The sequence below is a fragment of the Tremella mesenterica genome, assembly GCF_000271645.1.
Source record: "Tremella mesenterica DSM 1558 unplaced genomic scaffold TREMEscaffold_8, whole genome shotgun sequence".
NCBI lineage: Eukaryota > Fungi > Basidiomycota > Tremellomycetes > Tremellales > Tremellaceae > Tremella > Tremella mesenterica.
Window position 1 is genome coordinate 1,067,708 of NW_006711232.1, and position 17,516 is coordinate 1,085,223.

The window sequence follows — 17,516 nt, forward strand, 5'->3', positions numbered from 1 at the left end:
TCTCTCGATTCATTGTTACCCCGTAACAGATAAGTATAGAGACATGTAGAATTGATGCATGCTCTTTTTCCCCTCTGTATTATCATCTAATTATCAGTAAACACGGGTGCACCAAATTAGGGGGCTATTGATCATGCATAACAATGTTAGGGGGTCAGGGGAAGTCAGGGAGCTAGAGAGTCAGGTGGTGAGAATGTTTCTGATGCATGCTTTACATTGGGGGACCAGGAAAGGAGGTGTAATCAAGTCCAAAAACACTTGAATAAGGGTGATGAAGACCTTTCCTCATCTCACGTGACCCACAGAAGCTGTGGCACTTGGGACTGTCACAGGAGTCACTGTGGCCATCAGAAGATCCATGCTACTTCAACATCATGTCCATGACCCAAAACAGGATTGCTCCTTACCAACAACCACCACTCCAACAGTCCCACCTTTCCCTACAGGGATGTTGAAGTGTGACGGTGCCAAAGAATTGTTGGACTAGAACAATCAGCACAGATGCAATTGGAGGTTCCCACTTTTGCATAGCTGTTAGCAATAATGACATTGAAGAATCAACAAACTTGTTATTTTGCTGATTGTACTACATAGTGTCTACAGGTATCTGTGATGCCTTCCCTATCCTGCTGCAAGCGCGCATGTCATGAATCACAAGTATCAGTTTCCACATGTTTTAGTTTTGCTCTAATGCCTTTGAGGCAAGAGACCTGAACCTTTAGTTAGTTATGTTATCTTCAGTTATGATGCCTGGTATGGCATGAGACCCAACACTTCAGTACAGTTGGATTCAGAGCAAACATATGATTCACGACGTGATGCGTGCTTTCTTGTGCAGTCCACAGCGTATTACACGCAGCACGCCAAGAATAGTGTGCAGTCTGTCTTTGCTAGTTAGAAAATGATAGGTACACCGAGGATTACAGTGTTTTCCTACGCAGGACGGTCCAACCTGGTAGAAAGCCTGATTTGTCTATATAAACCCTACTTAGTACTTTGTAGTCTTCTTTAGTTCTTGATCAAAAGTCATTTCCATTGGCACCCTTTTGGAGTCCAATCCATTCCAGTCCAGTCCAGTTACAATTATAGTCCAAGTCCTTCCTAGTCTTGTTAGACAAGCCAGAGACATTCCTTGGGTCACAGTCCCATTCCTTGTTGGACTCAGTCTTGTTATCTAAGTATATTCCTTGTCACTCCTAGTCCTTGTCCCTTGTCCTTTGTCCTCTCTCCCAGGGTGGGCAGTATCCTTAACAGCGCATGTACATACAGTACTTGAACAGGTGAAGAACCGCTTTGAGCAACCCTAGTGGGGTAATCTCGAAAGGGGAAACCCTTTCCTACCTGCTTCACAACTTGCCGCCTCCGCGGAAGCCCATCAATACATGTGGATGAACGCCACCTCTTCGTGGTTAGAATGACAATTCGATGGATCTAAAGAGAGGTACTACATGTAAAGTTTCGATGTTACGAAGGGACCGTGAGGTGGCATTCCTAGAACTCCAACACTTGTAACATGCATAGGGCGGCATGCGATAGAACAAGAGGTGCTCATAGAAGCGCTTAGGATAACAAAAGACCTAAAACAGCCACAAGATGAAATTGGGAGGCTCATTTATGGGTACTTTCAAGACAATAACTTGTGGAAAGACAGGAGAACAGTGTACTGGCAAGGTCTCCTCCCAGGAAGCTTCAACTTTGAGGAAGCACATAGAAACTACTACATCAAAATGATGGCCACCAGCATCAAAACTACAGCTCAGATGTGGACAGCATGGAGAAAACAACCATTTTATCAACTGAACTCAGTAACAGGATAGCCATTGTACCCCAAACGGAGACAAGACTCAAAACGTACCACAAAACTTAAATCACACGGAACATTATAGCACCAAAGGTTACTCCAACCGGACTTTGGCCAGACGAGGCTTGACACGCGCGATCTACCCATTCGTCACACTGCTCCTCTTCGTTCTCACGTTTACGTTCTCCCATTTGTAGCTCCCGTAGCGTTTTCAACGTAGCAATCTCGCCCATAATGGGTATGGCCGACTTATCGGCCGCAGAGACATGCATTGTATCACCCTACTGCAGCACTACCTCCTGTTCTCGTCCTTCTCGATCCCAATCCATGAAGTTTGATGGAGCTGCTTTGAGTTGTTGTTACTGAGTAGTATCTTTAGAGCAACTGTTCCTGTTAACACGGTCCCAAGGGCGTGGTTCGCTCTGTTCATCCACCCAGGGGGGCACATGTGACCGAGAGGGTGCAGGCGCAAAAATGGGAAGTGAGGATCTTGCAAGGGCCTCAACCGGGGGCGCCTGTGTTTTCGGCAAAGAGGACAGGTCAGGGCTGTTAGACGCTGATGATGCTTGAGTAGTAACAGTCTGGAGGGTGGTGATTGGTGCAGTCTTTGGTTCTCCCTGACCGGAGATGGTGCTACTTAATGTGGGTGCGGGGTGCCCTGCTGATTGTACCGAACAAGCATGTGTGGAGATACTGTCTTGCTCAGCACCTTGAGTGTGCTTCTTCCCTTCAACTTGACTTTCTGACATAGCTTGATCTCTGAGATGACTTTGGTCTGATTACTTGTATAGGTCAGTAAATTGATGTGAGTACGGGTGAGGGATGTAAGTGGTAAACATCACCTACTCCTCATCACCTTATAAGCTGGACCACCCGTGAGAAAATTCTGCGCATTTCCAATTTACTGACCGATCCATTCTTCTAGCTACTCCCTCCACACAGCATCTTCCTGCGGAACAAGAATCGTCAAAATGGAGGGGACTGAGAGTCTCCTTTCACGGATTATCAAACATTTCACTTTCCGTGCGTTTTTAAGCACTGATCGATCTGAACACGGCTTTCCGTTGATTTCGCACCTTTCATCGTCTCCACTAGTCTCACCCTCTTCTCAGAGATCTCACGGTGGAGTGAGAACTTTCTCAATATGGCAATGGGAGAGTTGGAGGTTCGAAAATCGGGGATCCTTTGGAGGGATTGAAATCACATACGTTAAAAAGCGGTGTAGACCTGTCTCTCATCGTGTCCCCGACCCCTCCCTTCAAAATGAATCAGGGACTATGGCCGCCTATGCGTGAGAAGACAATTTTGTTTGGCTTAGTCATAGGTCTGATGAGTATAAATGAAGGGATGACTAAAGCGAGGTGATCACTCTTCCCCCTGGTCAACGACTCCACATATCGAAGTGACCTGCAGGATTGACTATAGGCCTCAACTTCTGTAGTCTAGAAGTCAAATGATGTCCACAAGAGTCAACAAGGTCTTAGGTCACGCATCATGTGCATTAACACTCGAGAAGTCATTGGTGCATTCATCACTGACATACTAAGATTGTCCCCTTTGGTTCCAAATGGATTAATCATCGGAAGAGCCATCCAGGACAGGTTGATTGTCGGAACATATTTTGGTCAAATGTATTTCCAACAAGATCATGGGTCTCTTCTCCCTTCCATCTTGAGCTATCAGGAGGGATCTCAGTAGTTTGTGATTTGGGACTGGATATAATAGGCATGAATGTACTGTCCAAGGAAGATTGCCTTGAAATTGATGTGAGTGCATCAAGTAGATTGTTATGCTGCATCTGTTGGTCTGCTCTTGTTTGTAGTTCCTTGAACAGTTTATGATTGACATCTATACCCATTCTCTCCATCCTTACATTCTTCTTCAATTGGGGGGAGACAATAACAGTACTATCTCGGTATTTGCGAACCCAGGTAGGTGCACTGAATATCTGTGGAGCATTCAGATCATTATTTCCCTTCCGAAACACAGACTGGGACCTCGCCCCTGACCTTGCAGTACTATATGGGTGTTCAGAAGGATCAACAATGTGTTTGGAGGTCCTCAGGGGTTGGTAAATAGTCGAGGGAAAGGATGGGGAATTTAGTTTTCCCATGTTGTACGATTGGGTTATGTCATCCACATCATGGCCCGGTTTCCTCGATGATGACGAACAACATGGGACAGACAGTGATGAGTTAAGTTGTGGGGAGGGGGCCTGCAGCCTGTACATTGTAGGGCGGGGTTGGTGGACACTGGTCTCGGGCCGAGATCCTTTACGAGACATATTGTCATACTCCCATGGTCTCCAAACTGTATGAGAGGTTGTCGAGTCGGACGAAGAACAATTCGACTCAGCTTTACTAGTCTTATAGGGAACGAAGAAGCAGCTCTGATCCATGATTGACTTACGAGAAATGTGAAAAATATCAAAAAGTCGTGGAAAAGGTGAGAAAGAGTTGAATGAACTTGGATTTTCACAATAAATGTATATGATGTGGTCAAAATTCGATTTGGAAGTTGATCAAGTTGAAGATCGCGGAATTTGAAAGACAAATTAATCCGTCATTTACTTGTGTTCGTCCTCCTTTCATCCTTGCCTTCTTCTATAACATCTAATTCCTCTGAGGTAAATACAGTAAATGCATTTGATCATCTAATTTGACCTGTAAGACTAATGCAGGAGATTGAATCTTAGATCAGGAGTGTGAATCATGCGGCTTCTCGTATGAACAAGGCAAAACATGAAAGCGGAAAGGATGCCAGGATACCCGGCGGAATCCTCGTCGGATCCGTGTTCCTGCTTTGAAGACGTTGGTGAGAGACATGAGACGGAACAGGGTACTTGGCAACAGCTGGATCTCAACCGTCGTCGTTCCTCGAAGGCCAAGCCTGGGCGGTAGATATTGTGAGGGTCGCTTCACACGAAGAGCTAGGAACAACGAATTGTTATTGTACGGGTACCTCGAGGGTATGGTGGTGTTGAAAGCTGAATAACAGAAATAAGGTGAAATTGGTTGCCGTTCCACCTATCCTGGGAGAAAGACTACTGCCATCTATCATATGGCTGAGCCAGCAGTATTCACCACTTCGTGAGGGTGAATTGACAAGACCCAAGTCTGGACAGTTGCCAGAGACCCATGTTGTGAGTGACTAATAGATGTGGAGCTTTGGGGGTGGCCATCATGTCCTTGAGTGACTACCCTTCTGGATGATTCTTCAACAGCGCTTCCACCTGGTGGTCGTTCATTCCTGTGAGGTTCATCAGCAACTGGATCGTTTGGACCTGCGTCCTGTGCCCTCTTGACTTCGGCCTTCCACTCTTCCAACTCAGTAGGAGTCAGACTTTGAATTGTGGCTGGACTAGAGTGGGAGTCACAATCATCTGAGTAGAACTCATCAGGATCTGACTTCTCACACTCACTATCTTTACTCTCCACCACAAGTAGGTCAGGCGGATCGAAACTTGAGTACGTGTTAGTACCATCTACTTGATCTCTGATCCATGCTTCAGTACGGGATGATGATGGGCTTACTTTGAGGTTTGAGGGGGATTTTAGGTATTTAGTGAGTAATTCTACTTCTTCCTTTGTAAGTGGTGGGACATCAAGGGTAGAAGACAAAGCCTTGCGCTTAGAAGGCTCGTCTCTGTTGTCAGAGCTCTTTGACCTAGATCTCTTTCGGGTAGAAGATGGGCTATTCGGCAGCTGTTGAACAGACATGGAAGGGGAAGTACGATCCATCGCTCGAGTTGACAACTGTGGGTAAGTTTGTTCCATACTGTTCAATCCAGATCGCAAAGAGGGGTCAGGTTGTATGTGGGATCCGGTTGGACCACTCGGATAGTGACCAGCCGCAGTCAATGTTTAATTCATCATGAGCAATGAAGACTCTACGGGTGTGTTGTGAACATACCAAAGTGGAAGTTCACTTTTAAGTCTGGCAGAGGACATGATCTGTGAGTGAATGTGACTCACCACGAGGAAAGTTTGTATCTACGAGTACACACACTTCCGAGACGGCGGGGTTTACCGGAACGGGGATAAGAACAATTGGAGGTGCTTGATCGATTCCCGAGAACTCCTGTTCAATGATGATGTGATTCTTACGATCAGAGTAAGTTGAGTCTCTCCCGAAGACGTAGAAGAGGTATGTTGGAGAACAAGTGGGATGTAATCCGGAGTGTGGGTTTGATTTGAGTGATTGTGAAAGGGAAGGGATTCTCCTTTTTCCCGAATTGACCCCCGTAACTCCGCCAGAATGGTGATACGGAGTTCCACCCTATAAATGATATCGATTTCAATCCATGGTCATCAATCCATTTCAGTATGAATTAAACAAGAAAGAATAGAAGATCTGCGTCTAACGTTCAAACGGGAAGATCGGATAAGAGGCATAATTTTTACATACGTATTAACATGCTCGTCGGTCAGTCAGTGATCTAATTGGAGTAGGATCAAGTCTATCATCTGTTATCCTTGTGAATCCTACTTATCACGCTGTCATTGAACAACTCGACACAATTTATTAGAAGCTTCATCATATCCGGGACTCAGAAACTTGGTCTGAAAGATGTGTTTCTTAGGTCGTTATCGAGTGAGAAGTCGGCGAAATAGGTATATCCGTCGGGAGGAGGCGTTTCGAGTCTATTCGATAAATTGAGTGGGGACGGACTACGACGATCACCCCACGATTCAAGTGTTGGATTCGCCCTTCGTGTTAAATGTCCGTTCGAGTGGATAGAACCGACTGAATCTCCCGGGCGATAGGGTTTTGGCTCGAAAAGATGACACACCCCAGGACGAAGCCTGTAAATTGCAACCTCCCATGGAGGTGGAGGAAATGGATTTGATACATCGTTGGGTTCGGCAGATGGACCCGATATCATTCCCGGAATTGACATTGGGATGACCGACTCGCTGGTAGTTGGAACTTCATAGGGAAATTCGCCCGGTAAAGTGTGTCTGTCATCCGCCAACAGTGGGTTTAGCCAGATCAAACTGGTGCCTGTCAAATCAGGAGTACTTGTGGGGATGGAAGTCTGCGTTCCACTTAGTAGTTTATCGAGGTCACCTTTATTCAGTAACCAGGCAGGAGGTGAATTTAGATCGGGATAATGTATTGGCTGGGAATAAGGTCTTCTAACCGGAGCCAGATATGACCAGTCGTTTAGCGACGTCGGGTCGGTCTTTAGTGATGGACCAAGGAGAGACGGGGATTTACGCCGAGCCGGATTGAGCCCATATGTTGATAATTGTAATTCTCGAGACGGTGGTCGTTCGAAATGAGAGCTATTGGGAGTTTCCGTCCTCGGTCTTTTCGGGACAGGAAGGGAATGCTGAGCATATTGAGTGAAGTCCGGGTCAAGTGACTTTCGTGAAGCTTCATTCCAACCGTCCCTGGGAAAATCCGTCTCATCGTGTGGCCTTTTTCGAGTCAAAATGGGTTTCGAAGTTGCGGGAAGGTCGCCGTCCGTCTCTTCTCCCGCGAAATACATTTTTATGTTAGGCTGTTCACGGGGTCTCGACGAGTTCCGTGAGTGGTTCGATAGCCTGCTCAGTGAGTATGGAGGAAGCATAATACCAATGTTAAGAATAGAAGGAAGGGAGGAAGGGGATATACATATATGTCAGATGAGAAAGATATTGATGGGTTCATAAACAAATTTGACCTACGCTCAAAGGAGGAAACCTTTCTTTCCTATCATTAGGCTAACCCTTTCGACCTCCTCCGCCCTTCGAGATATGAAGACTAATCTCCTTACCGTTTGAGATGCTTGGATTGCTGTTGAAGCATATTATCACTCCACGGATTAGTATACGATTAGTGTCAAGAGGACGGTATGGTCAGTAGCTCGTGAAAAGATGAGAAAGACGGACAGGAAAGGAACAAGGAAGTGAAATTTCGGAAAATTCCAACTTCGAAATAGTCCAACTTTCGAACTTTTCTTTCCTTTTTTTTTGTTCACTACTCTCTACATTATTCATACTCAAACTATGACGTATTCCGTCAAATGAATATGGAGATCTCGAAGACATGTCCCACAATGTGACCGAATCGCTACGGACCATTCCTCCTCGCTCGATACCGACGTACGACCATCTCTCTTACTCTGACTTCTTAGTGAGTTCCTCTTTTCTCCCTCCTTTCCCTCCTGCTCCCTCTTCTGTAACTCCCTCCCTATATAACCAGCTTCTGGTTATAGAAAACAATCGAACTGACTCGATAGACCCATCATGCTATCCCCAATACCCCTTTTCTCCTCTCCTCATCATGTACCACCTCCTGGCCTGCCGTAGCGTCATGGCGGCTTCCTTCTTCCCAGACCGATATAGCCGGACCGTCTCGTCCCAATTTGACAGCATTGAGGAAGTACGAGAATCATATTGTACCCGTGGCCGATACACGCAAAAGGGAGTTCTCAGAGTTCGAACGTACCGAACGGCCTTTGGGTCAAGTTTTAGATCTTTGGGAGAAAGGAGAAGGGGAAGGATTATATGTGAAAGATTGGCATTTGATTGCTCAGTTGGAATACGAAGGTGGATGGTCTGAGGAAGTTTACGAAGTCCCAGAGTGTTTCCGTGGTGAGTGATCATATGATAACTGCTCACTTCCTCCTGGGATCGTTTGACCATAGATTACGGAATGAGACGTCTTCACATAACACATAAGTTTTCTGTCTCTCGGACTGGCCTGTTGATTGCCAGATGACTGGTTAAATCCCGCATATCACTTCAAACCCCCTTCATCGAGCACAATCACATCTCCCGTGTCAAAACAAGTACTACTCAGCACTCACAAGTTGAATGACAATCCTCAACTCCAAACAACCCCTCGTCAGGATTGTCAAGGGGAGCAGTGTCCTAACAAATCTGATCGACCACCATCACTCGATGCGAAAGATCTCCGATTCGTCTACATCGGTCCCGCGGGAACTTTTACCCCGATCCATCGAGACGTTTACGCTTCATACTCTTGGTCTGCCAATGTGGTAGGGAGGAAAATATGGTGGTTATTTCCTCCTTCTTCCTTACTTTTTTTGAAGGGGAAGAACGGGGAAATTCCTTTTGATATCAGAGAAAAAGATTTGGATCTGGAAGTGCAAGCTCTGGGAACGATCAAGATCTTACAACAAGTAAGTTGGTATCTGATAACAGTGTTGGACAAAAGTGCCCTCAAAAGGTGTGAGTATGAAATAAGAAGGAAGATAAGAGAGGTGGAAGGGAGGATGTGAAGGGTGACTGATACTTCAGGTAGGTGACATTTTGTTCGTTCCTAGTGGATGGTATCATCAAGTCGTCAATGTGGATTTTGTGAGTTGTCCCTTATGGGCCATTTAAACACTGTCAATATTGCCAACCTGTCTGTCTGCTTTCACTCGTGAACTTCATCTTTGGATCGTAGCGTACACTTGTACTTACTGTCAAAATCGTAAAGATGTCAGTCGGTGTAAATACAGTACATGTCCTGATATATAGTGTATATCAATCAATCACAACTTTCTCTCTTCCCCTACTCTCCTCAACGTTTTTAGAGCATTGGAAAACGCTCAATCCGACGTGGAAGATTCTCTAGAAGATGTTAAACGAATGATCATCTCCCGTCATTCCGGTACGGAAACGATCGAAGATTCTAGATCTGCTTTGAAGAATTTGATGTTCGATCTGAATCATCTTGCACAAAAGTCGATACCAAACCCTACTATCCCACGGCCAAGCCCCAATCCCGCAGCTCTGAAGGCGGCATCTCCTTCGACACTGCTCGAGATTATTGATGATTCTGATATGGCGAGACCTAGTCACGATCCAATCACGTCGGTCTCAACTTCCTCTCCTTACGTCACTTCCCTATCTGAACCAGTTTGTTTTCTCACAACCTCAACTTCGTATCCACCCGAACTCATTCAATCACACCTATGTCAACAACCGGATGACTTACCGGGTAATGAAGAGACAAGAGGATATGTGGAAGAATGGGAAAAAGAATGGATTCAACAAGTTCAAGATATACTTCGGTTGGACGCAGGATGGAATTGGTCAGATTTCTGGGATTGTGTATTGCGTAACATCTCCGATTCTATGGACGAAGTCTCTTTACGACAAAACCCTTCCGAAGCGTCTGTCGGGGATATTAAACAGTACGACGACATGAGGAAGTATGAACCACCAAAGGAAATGAGGGATGAATGGGTGAGAGAAGTGATAAGTTTGTATAGGACGAAAAGGGAATGGAAAGTTTTAGATGATGTAAGGGAGATGATCAGACGGGTTGGGGGAGTAGTTGGGTACGAGTAGAGAAAGTACTGTAGCTTTTGAAATCGATAATATCGGAGATCTTCCACTTTGATAGAAAACATCTATGCATCTGTATTTTAAACATCCTGTACCAGTCTGAACCTGATTGACTAGATCTGCTGTCTTGACTCCACCGATCATCTCCTCCCGTCATCAGATCAACTCATGTTACCCGCTTTTACGGATGTTCTGAACACCGCACTCTCTACTGAGATCTTCTTGAGGGAATTACCTGATTATCCCGTCACCGAATTGACTAATCACCCGATACACGTAACGACCACATGACCTTGTATCGAAACAGGCAACCATCGGTCGTTGACAACTCAATCGCACCTCCACTTCTTACCACCCACCACCCACCACCCGTCGACCCCCGACCGCCCGTCAACACCGATTCCTCTCGTGTGAATAGGTACCCATCTCTCATGTCAAGGAATGAGGTACCCATCCCTCATATCAACAAAAGAAATACTTCGACATCATATCCATTCAAAAAGATCATTCTCACTCATCAAAAAGAAAGATCAGAACAGTTTGTGTCAATTTAAACCCCGATAGTATTCCTACCTATCAACCCAACCTTTCCTTGTCCATAAACCAACTCTTTCCCTTTCCCATCAGGTTCATCTAAAAACCCAGCACGTATCAACCAACTTAAATACTTTCCAACTTCTTCTTCACCAACACCAGCACCTTCTTTCTCACCAGCTTGTTTGGCCAAAGTCCTAGCGTTTGTATCGTCCAATTCAGCAGATTTGGTACTTGTTGGTAAATCGTCCAAAACGAAATGTAATAATGGGAAAAGAGCGTTATCTTGAGTTTCTAAAACGTGTTGTTCTAATTTACTACGCCAAATGACGTATTCTACTTTTTCGACTTTGTATCCGTAAAAAGGTAAGAAAGAGAGTAAGTCGTTGAATCGGATACGTGGATGACCAGTGACGTGGATTACGTATGGACCAGATGTGGGTTTTTCAGATGAAGGGGAAGTTAAAGGGGAAGAGGAAGAAGAAGAAGGAGGAGGAGGAGGAGAAGGAGGGGGAGGAGGTGAAAGAAGTGATAATGAACAAAGTAAAGAGACATGATCAACAGGGACTAAATTGATGGAATTGTTTATATCTGGTATCAAACCCAATTGTAAACATCCTTTTACCATTCTCCAAATGAAATCGTCCGTATTGGTGACTGATCGTCAGCGAGGTTTTCGTATAGCGTTTTCCGATCGAAAGCAACACAGAAGATGTTTAGGGTGTGTTGTGTGTTGTAGATTTGAGACAAGGGATAGTACGAATGGGTAGCTGAACGTGAAGAAAGTTCAGAGGCAGGATCAGCAGACGGGGTGTAGAGCAATAGGGGACGAGTGAAAGAGTGACCGAATGATACGGAAGTACGAGGGAAAGATTAATCAAAAAAGAGTAAACAAAACATGAGCTATATGAGAGTAGAAGGGTAGGAAGGTAGGAAGGTAGGAAAGTGGGAGAGTAGAAGGGTACAAGGCTGAAAGGGTAGAAGAGAAGAGATGTGAAAGAGTCGTTCAAAACTCACCAGCACTCTTAGAATCTCCCATTACATAACCAGGTCTAACTATCCAACCTCTCAATCCATTATTCTGAGCCATCATAATCAATTTCTCAGCTACCCATTTACTTTGTCCATAACCAGTAACCAAACCTTTTTTCCCTTGTTCTAAATCATCATCCTCTCTTAAACCATCATTACCATTCTGTAATTCTTCATCTGATTTCTTAATGAATCCTTCCGTATCTAAAACGCTCGTACTTGAAACAAAAGTGAATGATTTCATTTTCCCACCTTGACAACATAATTTCAAACATTCCAATGTCGATAATACGTTTGTAGGTTTTAATTTTTCATATGGATAAACCCAATGAACTATAGCACCATTATGTAATATCGCATCTGTTTCTTTTGATAAATAATCCCATGATTTTGAAGAAAGATCGAATTGAGGTTTAGATAAATCACCTATAATTATTTCTAATTTGTTTTCTGATAACCAAGATGGGTTCCAGATACCTAATAAAGTACAAGAATTAATCAAACGTTCTTGACCTTTTTCAAGTGATGATGATCTGACTAGACAAATTACTTTTTTAATTCGAGAAGATCGATTGGTGAGTAGGTCGTTTAATATGAAACCACCTAAAAACCCTGTGGCTCCTGTTAAGAAAACGGTAAGTGGTTTTGTATTATAGTCGGAAGGAAGAGGAGAGAATGTAGGTAATAGTGATACGAGTTCTGGAAGGTCATCGGAATATGAACGTGGTTTTGTCGTTGGTCTTGAAGGGGTCACGGTATCTTTGAAAGTACTCGCTGTTGGGGTGATATCACCATTCGATTCGACATTAGAGATATTATTGGATTTGTTTGAAGAAGAAGAAGAAGTTGAATCACCAAAAGCAGGTGTTAATTCTTCATTCCTTAACGAATCAACTTCTCTTGCTTGTCCACCAATAGTAGGTTTATCAAAAACTAATCCTAAAGGAGCATTAACAACGAAAGTTTTCCTAATCTCGAAGATCAATCTAGTGGCAAGGATAGAATGTCCACCCATATCGAAAAAAATCTCTTCCATTCCAATTGTATTAGGTGGTGAAGGTAATAATTTCAACCAAATATCATGTATCGTCTTTTGTGTAGGCGTCAACATTGTCGAATCTGTTGTCGGAACAGTTGGAACCAAAGAAGTATCGGGAAAAGGTAATTTAGGTTTATCGACTTTACCATTTGGATTTAAAGGAAGTTTTGATAATGGGAAATAAACTGATGGAACGGCATAAGAAGGTAATTTCTTTCTTAAATATTCACGAATATCTTTAATCAATCGACGATATCGACGTACACCACGTAACATTTCCATTTTTAAATCTTTTTCATTTTCTTCTTCTTCTTCTACTTCTTCATCATCTTGAGGATTATCCGATTCGGAAATTAATCCTTCGAGATTATCGTTGATGGGTACGAAATAAGAGACCAAAACTTTTTCTTCATCTTTATCTCTTCTTACCAAAGTGACGTTTTCTCTTACTAAAGGATGTCTTGATAAATGTGTATCGATTTCTCCTAATTCTATACGGAATCCACGGATTTTGATTTGATCATCGGCTCTTCCAGTACATTCGACATTCCCATCAGGAAGGTATCTACCTAAATCTCCAGATCTGTACATTCTATCTCTTATACCGAACCAATGTTCTCTAGCTGGACCAATGAGTGTATCTTCTCTCTTGAGATCTTGTCCAAACCAATTCATGACGAATTTCTCCGCAGTGGCTGAAGGATCTAAATATCCTTCTGCTAAACCACCAGATCGAACGTATATCTCTCCCATTTCTCCTACTGCACATGGGACTAGACGATCGGTTCGGTTGACGACTAAAAGTTGGACATCTATCATCCCTTGACCGGCGGATATGAGATCTTTTTGAGTGGAGAGAAAGGTGGAATCTTCGTTCACTGAAGGAATGGCGAAATAAGAGACGGCTCGTTGGGTTTCTGTGGTCCCATACATGTTGATGATGCAGACGTTCTTGGCGAGATGTTGGAGACGTGTGCAGTCGCGCTTAGTGAGGACGTCTCCAACGAAGAATGCGTTGAGGAGGGAAGGGATTTGACGGGTGGCTTGAGCGGAAAGAAGCTGACCCATGGCTGGGGGTTAGGTTCAGAACAAATTTGCAACGACATGCAAACGTCAAGTCATGGGTAAGATGCGTGGGAGGAGAGGTGTACAAGACTTCAAGAGAGTAGAAGTGAAAAGCGGTCATGAGCATATCCGGTCAAGAGAAAAGGGAGTGCGCCTAAGCTCCAGGAATCACAATGAGAGAAAAGGGTAGAGATAGAGATAGGGAAGAGGAAGTGAGAATGAAGAAGTGAGTGAACGGTGGAGAAGAGGGAAAAAGGTGTGGCAGTGAACAGTGGGTGGAGAAAAGGTAGAAGGGGGAAACGACGGGGAAGGGAGAAAACGAGACGAGCGATCAAAAAAGGAAGGGGAAAAGAAAAAGGTTAAAGACTTCACTCACCAGGTGTCAAATGTGTAACACTAACTTGACAATCATCCATCCATTCAGCTAATCTACCGGGTGTACCAATATCATCACTAGTAGGAACGTATAATTCAGCTCCTAAAAACAAAGGAGTAAACATATCCCTTTGAATAGGATCATGTGCTATACCACTTAACATTGTGAATTTACTTTTTTCGTTTAAACCGAATCTTTTAGACATCCAAGGGAAAAAATGTGTTAAACTGTAATGTCTACCTTTAACACCTTTCGGTATACCTGTACTACCTGAAGTGAAACTTAAAGTCGCAGGTGAATCCGGACCTAGGATTATACCTGTTGGAGTTTGTGATAAGTTTTGATATTTTTCTAATATATCTTGGTATTCCTCCTCATCTTTATTTACGTATCCCCCATCGTTCGTTTCAGATTTTATATGAGTGGACGAGATTGATTCGATAAGAGCATTCGATATTGATTGAAGTGAAAAAGTTGAATTGAATGTTGTCGATTGGGTTATTTTCGATCCTGTTACTTTCCCATTTGACGATAAAGAGATGGATGGGATGAGGATTTTCAAATCTAATTTATCTTTAATAAAATCTTTCACAATCTTGGCCAATTCTCCTGCTTTTTCAATGACCAACAAACCTTTTGGATTTGAAACTTCTAAATAAACGATTTGTCTATTAGGTGGATAAGCAGGATCGACGACTGAAAAAACACCACCAGCTTTCAAGATTCCCATTACGCAAACCACCATTTCGACACTTCTAGCAGCATAAACCATTACAACTTCTTCTTTCTTCAAACCATTTTGAATCAAACAATGAGCGATAACATTTGAAGCTTTATCAATTTGACCATATGTGAATGTTTTTCTACCTTTACTAGGTCCTTCCATTATCCCATTTGTTTGTTCAGATTGTATCACACATAATTTATCTGGATATTTCTTTGCGTTTGCAGAAAAGATATCAGGGATAGCTCCGACGAAATCACACCAATTTAAATCTGAAGTAGGATCAGGTAATATTTTTTCTTGTGATATAGTACGTATAGGTAATGAACCTATTGGATGATTAAAAGATTTTTCAGATGCCGAAGTTAAGAGTTGTAATAATGATTCTAATAAAGATGTTATACGATTTTGTGTGAATAATAATGAATTATATACTAATCGTAGATATAATGAAGGTATTGAAGTTCTTGTTATCGGTGTTTCCGTCGGTTGAGCGAGAAGGTATAAAGTGAGATCAGTTGTGAGTGATGTAGTTGGATCCATTTCTAGAGTTGTTGAATCGAAAAATCTTACTCGAAATAATGGACCTTCAGGTTTTAAATGGTCTACCAAGGTGGAAAGTGGGACAGAATCTTGAGTAGCGATGATTTCTTGAGTTAAAACTTGATGAAGGATTTCGAAAAATGACATTTCGGGTGATAATTCCATTTTCAATAATAAAGGATGAGTGGAAGGTGTCGAGTTGACAGCAACCGTCGGATCTGAGGAGATTGTCGAGGTGGAGGTGGAGGTGGATGTTGTCGAAATGGAAGCCGAAGAAGTACATAGTACCAAAGAAGGATCAGGTGTGTAACGAAATAAGAGGATGGAGAAAGAAGTGAGTAATAGATGATAAGGTGTTGGCAATGGAGAAGAAGGGTAAAGAGTGGAGTACTCCAGGGTGAGTCTAAGAAGGGCTGGGGTGAGGGAAGGTGGGATAGGTAAAGTTTGGAAAGATTCGACTAGTTTCGCGGGGGCTGAACGTCAACGTTTCAACATTTTTCACCTGAACCACACAGCGTCACATCAAGGGAGCAATACGGACAGGAATACTTGAGCCAGAGCCAGCAATAGGATAGAAGTACGAGGTATGAGGGATCCAAGCCGAGAAAAGAGAAGACATACATGGTCGAGGATAATCAGTAGGTAATGCCAAACTCGGCAGCGCTGATAATCTTTCCGACCATCTATCCAGTTTCGCTTTCAGTTCCGAAGCGGGCGTCGTGGTCCCATTGACCAGAGCACTTTCTGCCATGTTGAATGCCTGTGGAGCTGTTGTAGATGGCTCTAGTCGCTGTTTGACAAAAAATCAGAATTTACCCAAAAAAGAGTAAAAGATTAGAATATTTCCTACGAGTCGGCGCCGGTGTCGGCCGAAATATGTAGCTTATCAATCAAAATTTGGTGCAAATAATACCACGTCATGTTACATGCATAGAGTACCTCGGCTGTCATACAATACTTCTCTTTCCTTTACTATTCTTCTGCTAAACTATAAAATTACATTTGTGTAAGCTTATGCGGCTTTGAATTTCGGGTTGAGACCTTCTTTGAGCTACAGGGTCAGCGTGCGGATTAGTCAAGAGAGAATCGGACAACTCGCCTTGCGAACATCCTCGTTGAGAGCGGGAAGGGAATCTTCCATGTGACCTTCTCGAGTCTTGTGACGGTATTTGAACATTGCCGTGGAGCTGATAAATTAGCGACAGACTCTGAACGATACCAATAGTCCCCATCCCTCCGAATGCGCGTGACTTAAGAGGGGCTCGATAGCCGCAAGGCCAAGGGTGAGGTGGCGGGAGGAGCAGACGTAGATGGTGACCGCTCCACTCACCTCGGATGAACATCATGTGAATCTTTATGATCCCAAGGGTTCACCATTCCATTTTGTACTAATGCCCGATGAGGTTCCGGTTCGGAAGCCTTGGACATGCTGGCTGTTAGCTTGTCCATGTAAAACAGTCATTGGTCATTCGCACATATGTGAGTGGACGGAGGACAGGATGCGGTACTAGACCTTCCATGGTAATTAGACAGATCGGCAGTGACATGGAAGTATCGGTCGGGATCGGGGTATTGATGATTACAGAAAGGTTCCAATGTCATTGAAGTTCGATGATCGACAACTCACAGAAAGTACCCAGCACCTAATAAACCAGCCGTGAGGATGAAGGCCAATGGGTACAAAGCGGGATCACGTTTAGCAAACCTATTGACTTTGGCTGTGGCTTGTTGAATGTTTTCGGCGTGAGAGAGGGTGTGAGGGTCGGCCTAGAAGGTCAGGGGTTTTGACAGAAGGTACGAAGGATTACTCACACTGGGTTGACGAGGAGGTAAAGAAGACATGTTGTAGGTTGGTAGAGTGCTTTGGTAGAGATTGAAGAGCTCTTGATGGGTTGATTGGTCGCTGGAGTGCGATTGAGAAACACGAGGTAGTATATGTTGTATGTGTGGGAAGAAGAGGAGGCGAAGAAGACAGGGTTATAGGAGGTGGAGTATGAGAGAGAGAGGAAGGGGGATGACGTCATGTCGTAAGGGGGAGAACATCGGAGGCGATCTACCATCGGAATCTCGGGGTAAATCGATTGTGGCGTTTTGTGACGGAGCCCCACATCATC

At 43.8% G+C, this 17,516-nt stretch overlaps 6 protein-coding genes across 6 annotated transcripts; 2 read left to right on the forward strand and 4 right to left on the reverse strand.

Moving 5' to 3' along the window:
* Nucleotides 1-4,542: 4,542 nt before the first annotated feature.
* TREMEDRAFT_63660 (uncharacterized protein) lies at nt 4,543-5,864 on the forward strand (the record flags this gene model as incomplete). Its single annotated transcript, XM_007005806.1, has 4 exons — nt 4,543-4,697; nt 4,799-4,943; nt 5,517-5,562; nt 5,782-5,864. 4 exons carry the CDS (start codon nt 4,543-4,545, stop codon nt 5,862-5,864), a joined length of 429 nt encoding a protein of 142 aa, XP_007005868.1.
* Nucleotides 5,865-6,350: 486 nt separating this feature from the next.
* Nucleotides 6,351-7,295, reverse strand: TREMEDRAFT_63661 (uncharacterized protein; the record flags this gene model as incomplete). The annotated part of the gene is made up of 1 exon (XM_007005807.1): nt 6,351-7,295. The coding sequence occupies one exon, from the start codon at nt 7,293-7,295 to the stop codon at nt 6,351-6,353; it is 945 nt and encodes a 314-aa protein (XP_007005869.1).
* A 1,506-nt stretch (nt 7,296-8,801) lies between these two features.
* Nucleotides 8,802-10,092, forward strand: TREMEDRAFT_32435 (uncharacterized protein; the record flags this gene model as incomplete). The annotated part of the gene is made up of 5 exons (XM_007005598.1): nt 8,802-8,933; nt 9,052-9,111; nt 9,277-9,409; nt 9,758-9,885; nt 9,955-10,092. Coding segments are annotated over 5 exons (591 nt in total), but the record flags the coding sequence as incomplete, so codon positions are not given.
* A 50-nt stretch (nt 10,093-10,142) lies between these two features.
* Nucleotides 10,143-10,636, reverse strand: TREMEDRAFT_72012 (uncharacterized protein). The gene has a single exon (XM_007005892.1). It carries the CDS (start codon nt 10,541-10,543, stop codon nt 10,349-10,351), a length of 195 nt encoding a protein of 64 aa, XP_007005954.1. The 5' UTR covers nt 10,544-10,636; the 3' UTR covers nt 10,143-10,348.
* A 3-nt stretch (nt 10,637-10,639) lies between these two features.
* On the reverse strand, nt 10,640-16,184 carry TREMEDRAFT_44814 (uncharacterized protein; the record flags this gene model as incomplete). Its single annotated transcript, XM_007005660.1, has 7 exons — nt 16,024-16,184; nt 15,684-15,875; nt 14,653-15,620; nt 14,136-14,508; nt 12,511-13,764; nt 11,641-12,414; nt 10,640-11,280 (listed from the first exon to the last, which is right to left on the reverse strand). Exons 1-7 carry the CDS (start codon nt 16,151-16,153, stop codon nt 10,640-10,642), a joined length of 4,332 nt encoding a protein of 1,443 aa, XP_007005722.1. The 5' UTR covers nt 16,154-16,184.
* Nucleotides 16,185-16,414: 230 nt separating this feature from the next.
* Nucleotides 16,415-17,244, reverse strand: TREMEDRAFT_69397 (uncharacterized protein; the record flags this gene model as incomplete). Its single annotated transcript, XM_007005893.1, has 5 exons — nt 16,415-16,453; nt 16,502-16,589; nt 16,733-16,831; nt 17,030-17,169; nt 17,215-17,244. The coding sequence occupies 5 exons, from the start codon at nt 17,242-17,244 to the stop codon at nt 16,415-16,417; spliced, it is 396 nt and encodes a 131-aa protein (XP_007005955.1).
* Between the last annotated feature and the right edge of the window lie 272 nt (nt 17,245-17,516).

What these genes read in the sequence shown, in the direction of transcription:
- TREMEDRAFT_72012 (XM_007005892.1), bottom strand. Translation starts at nt 10,543, where the DNA reads ATGGGTACCTCATTCCTTGACATGAGAGATGGGTACCTATTCACACGA.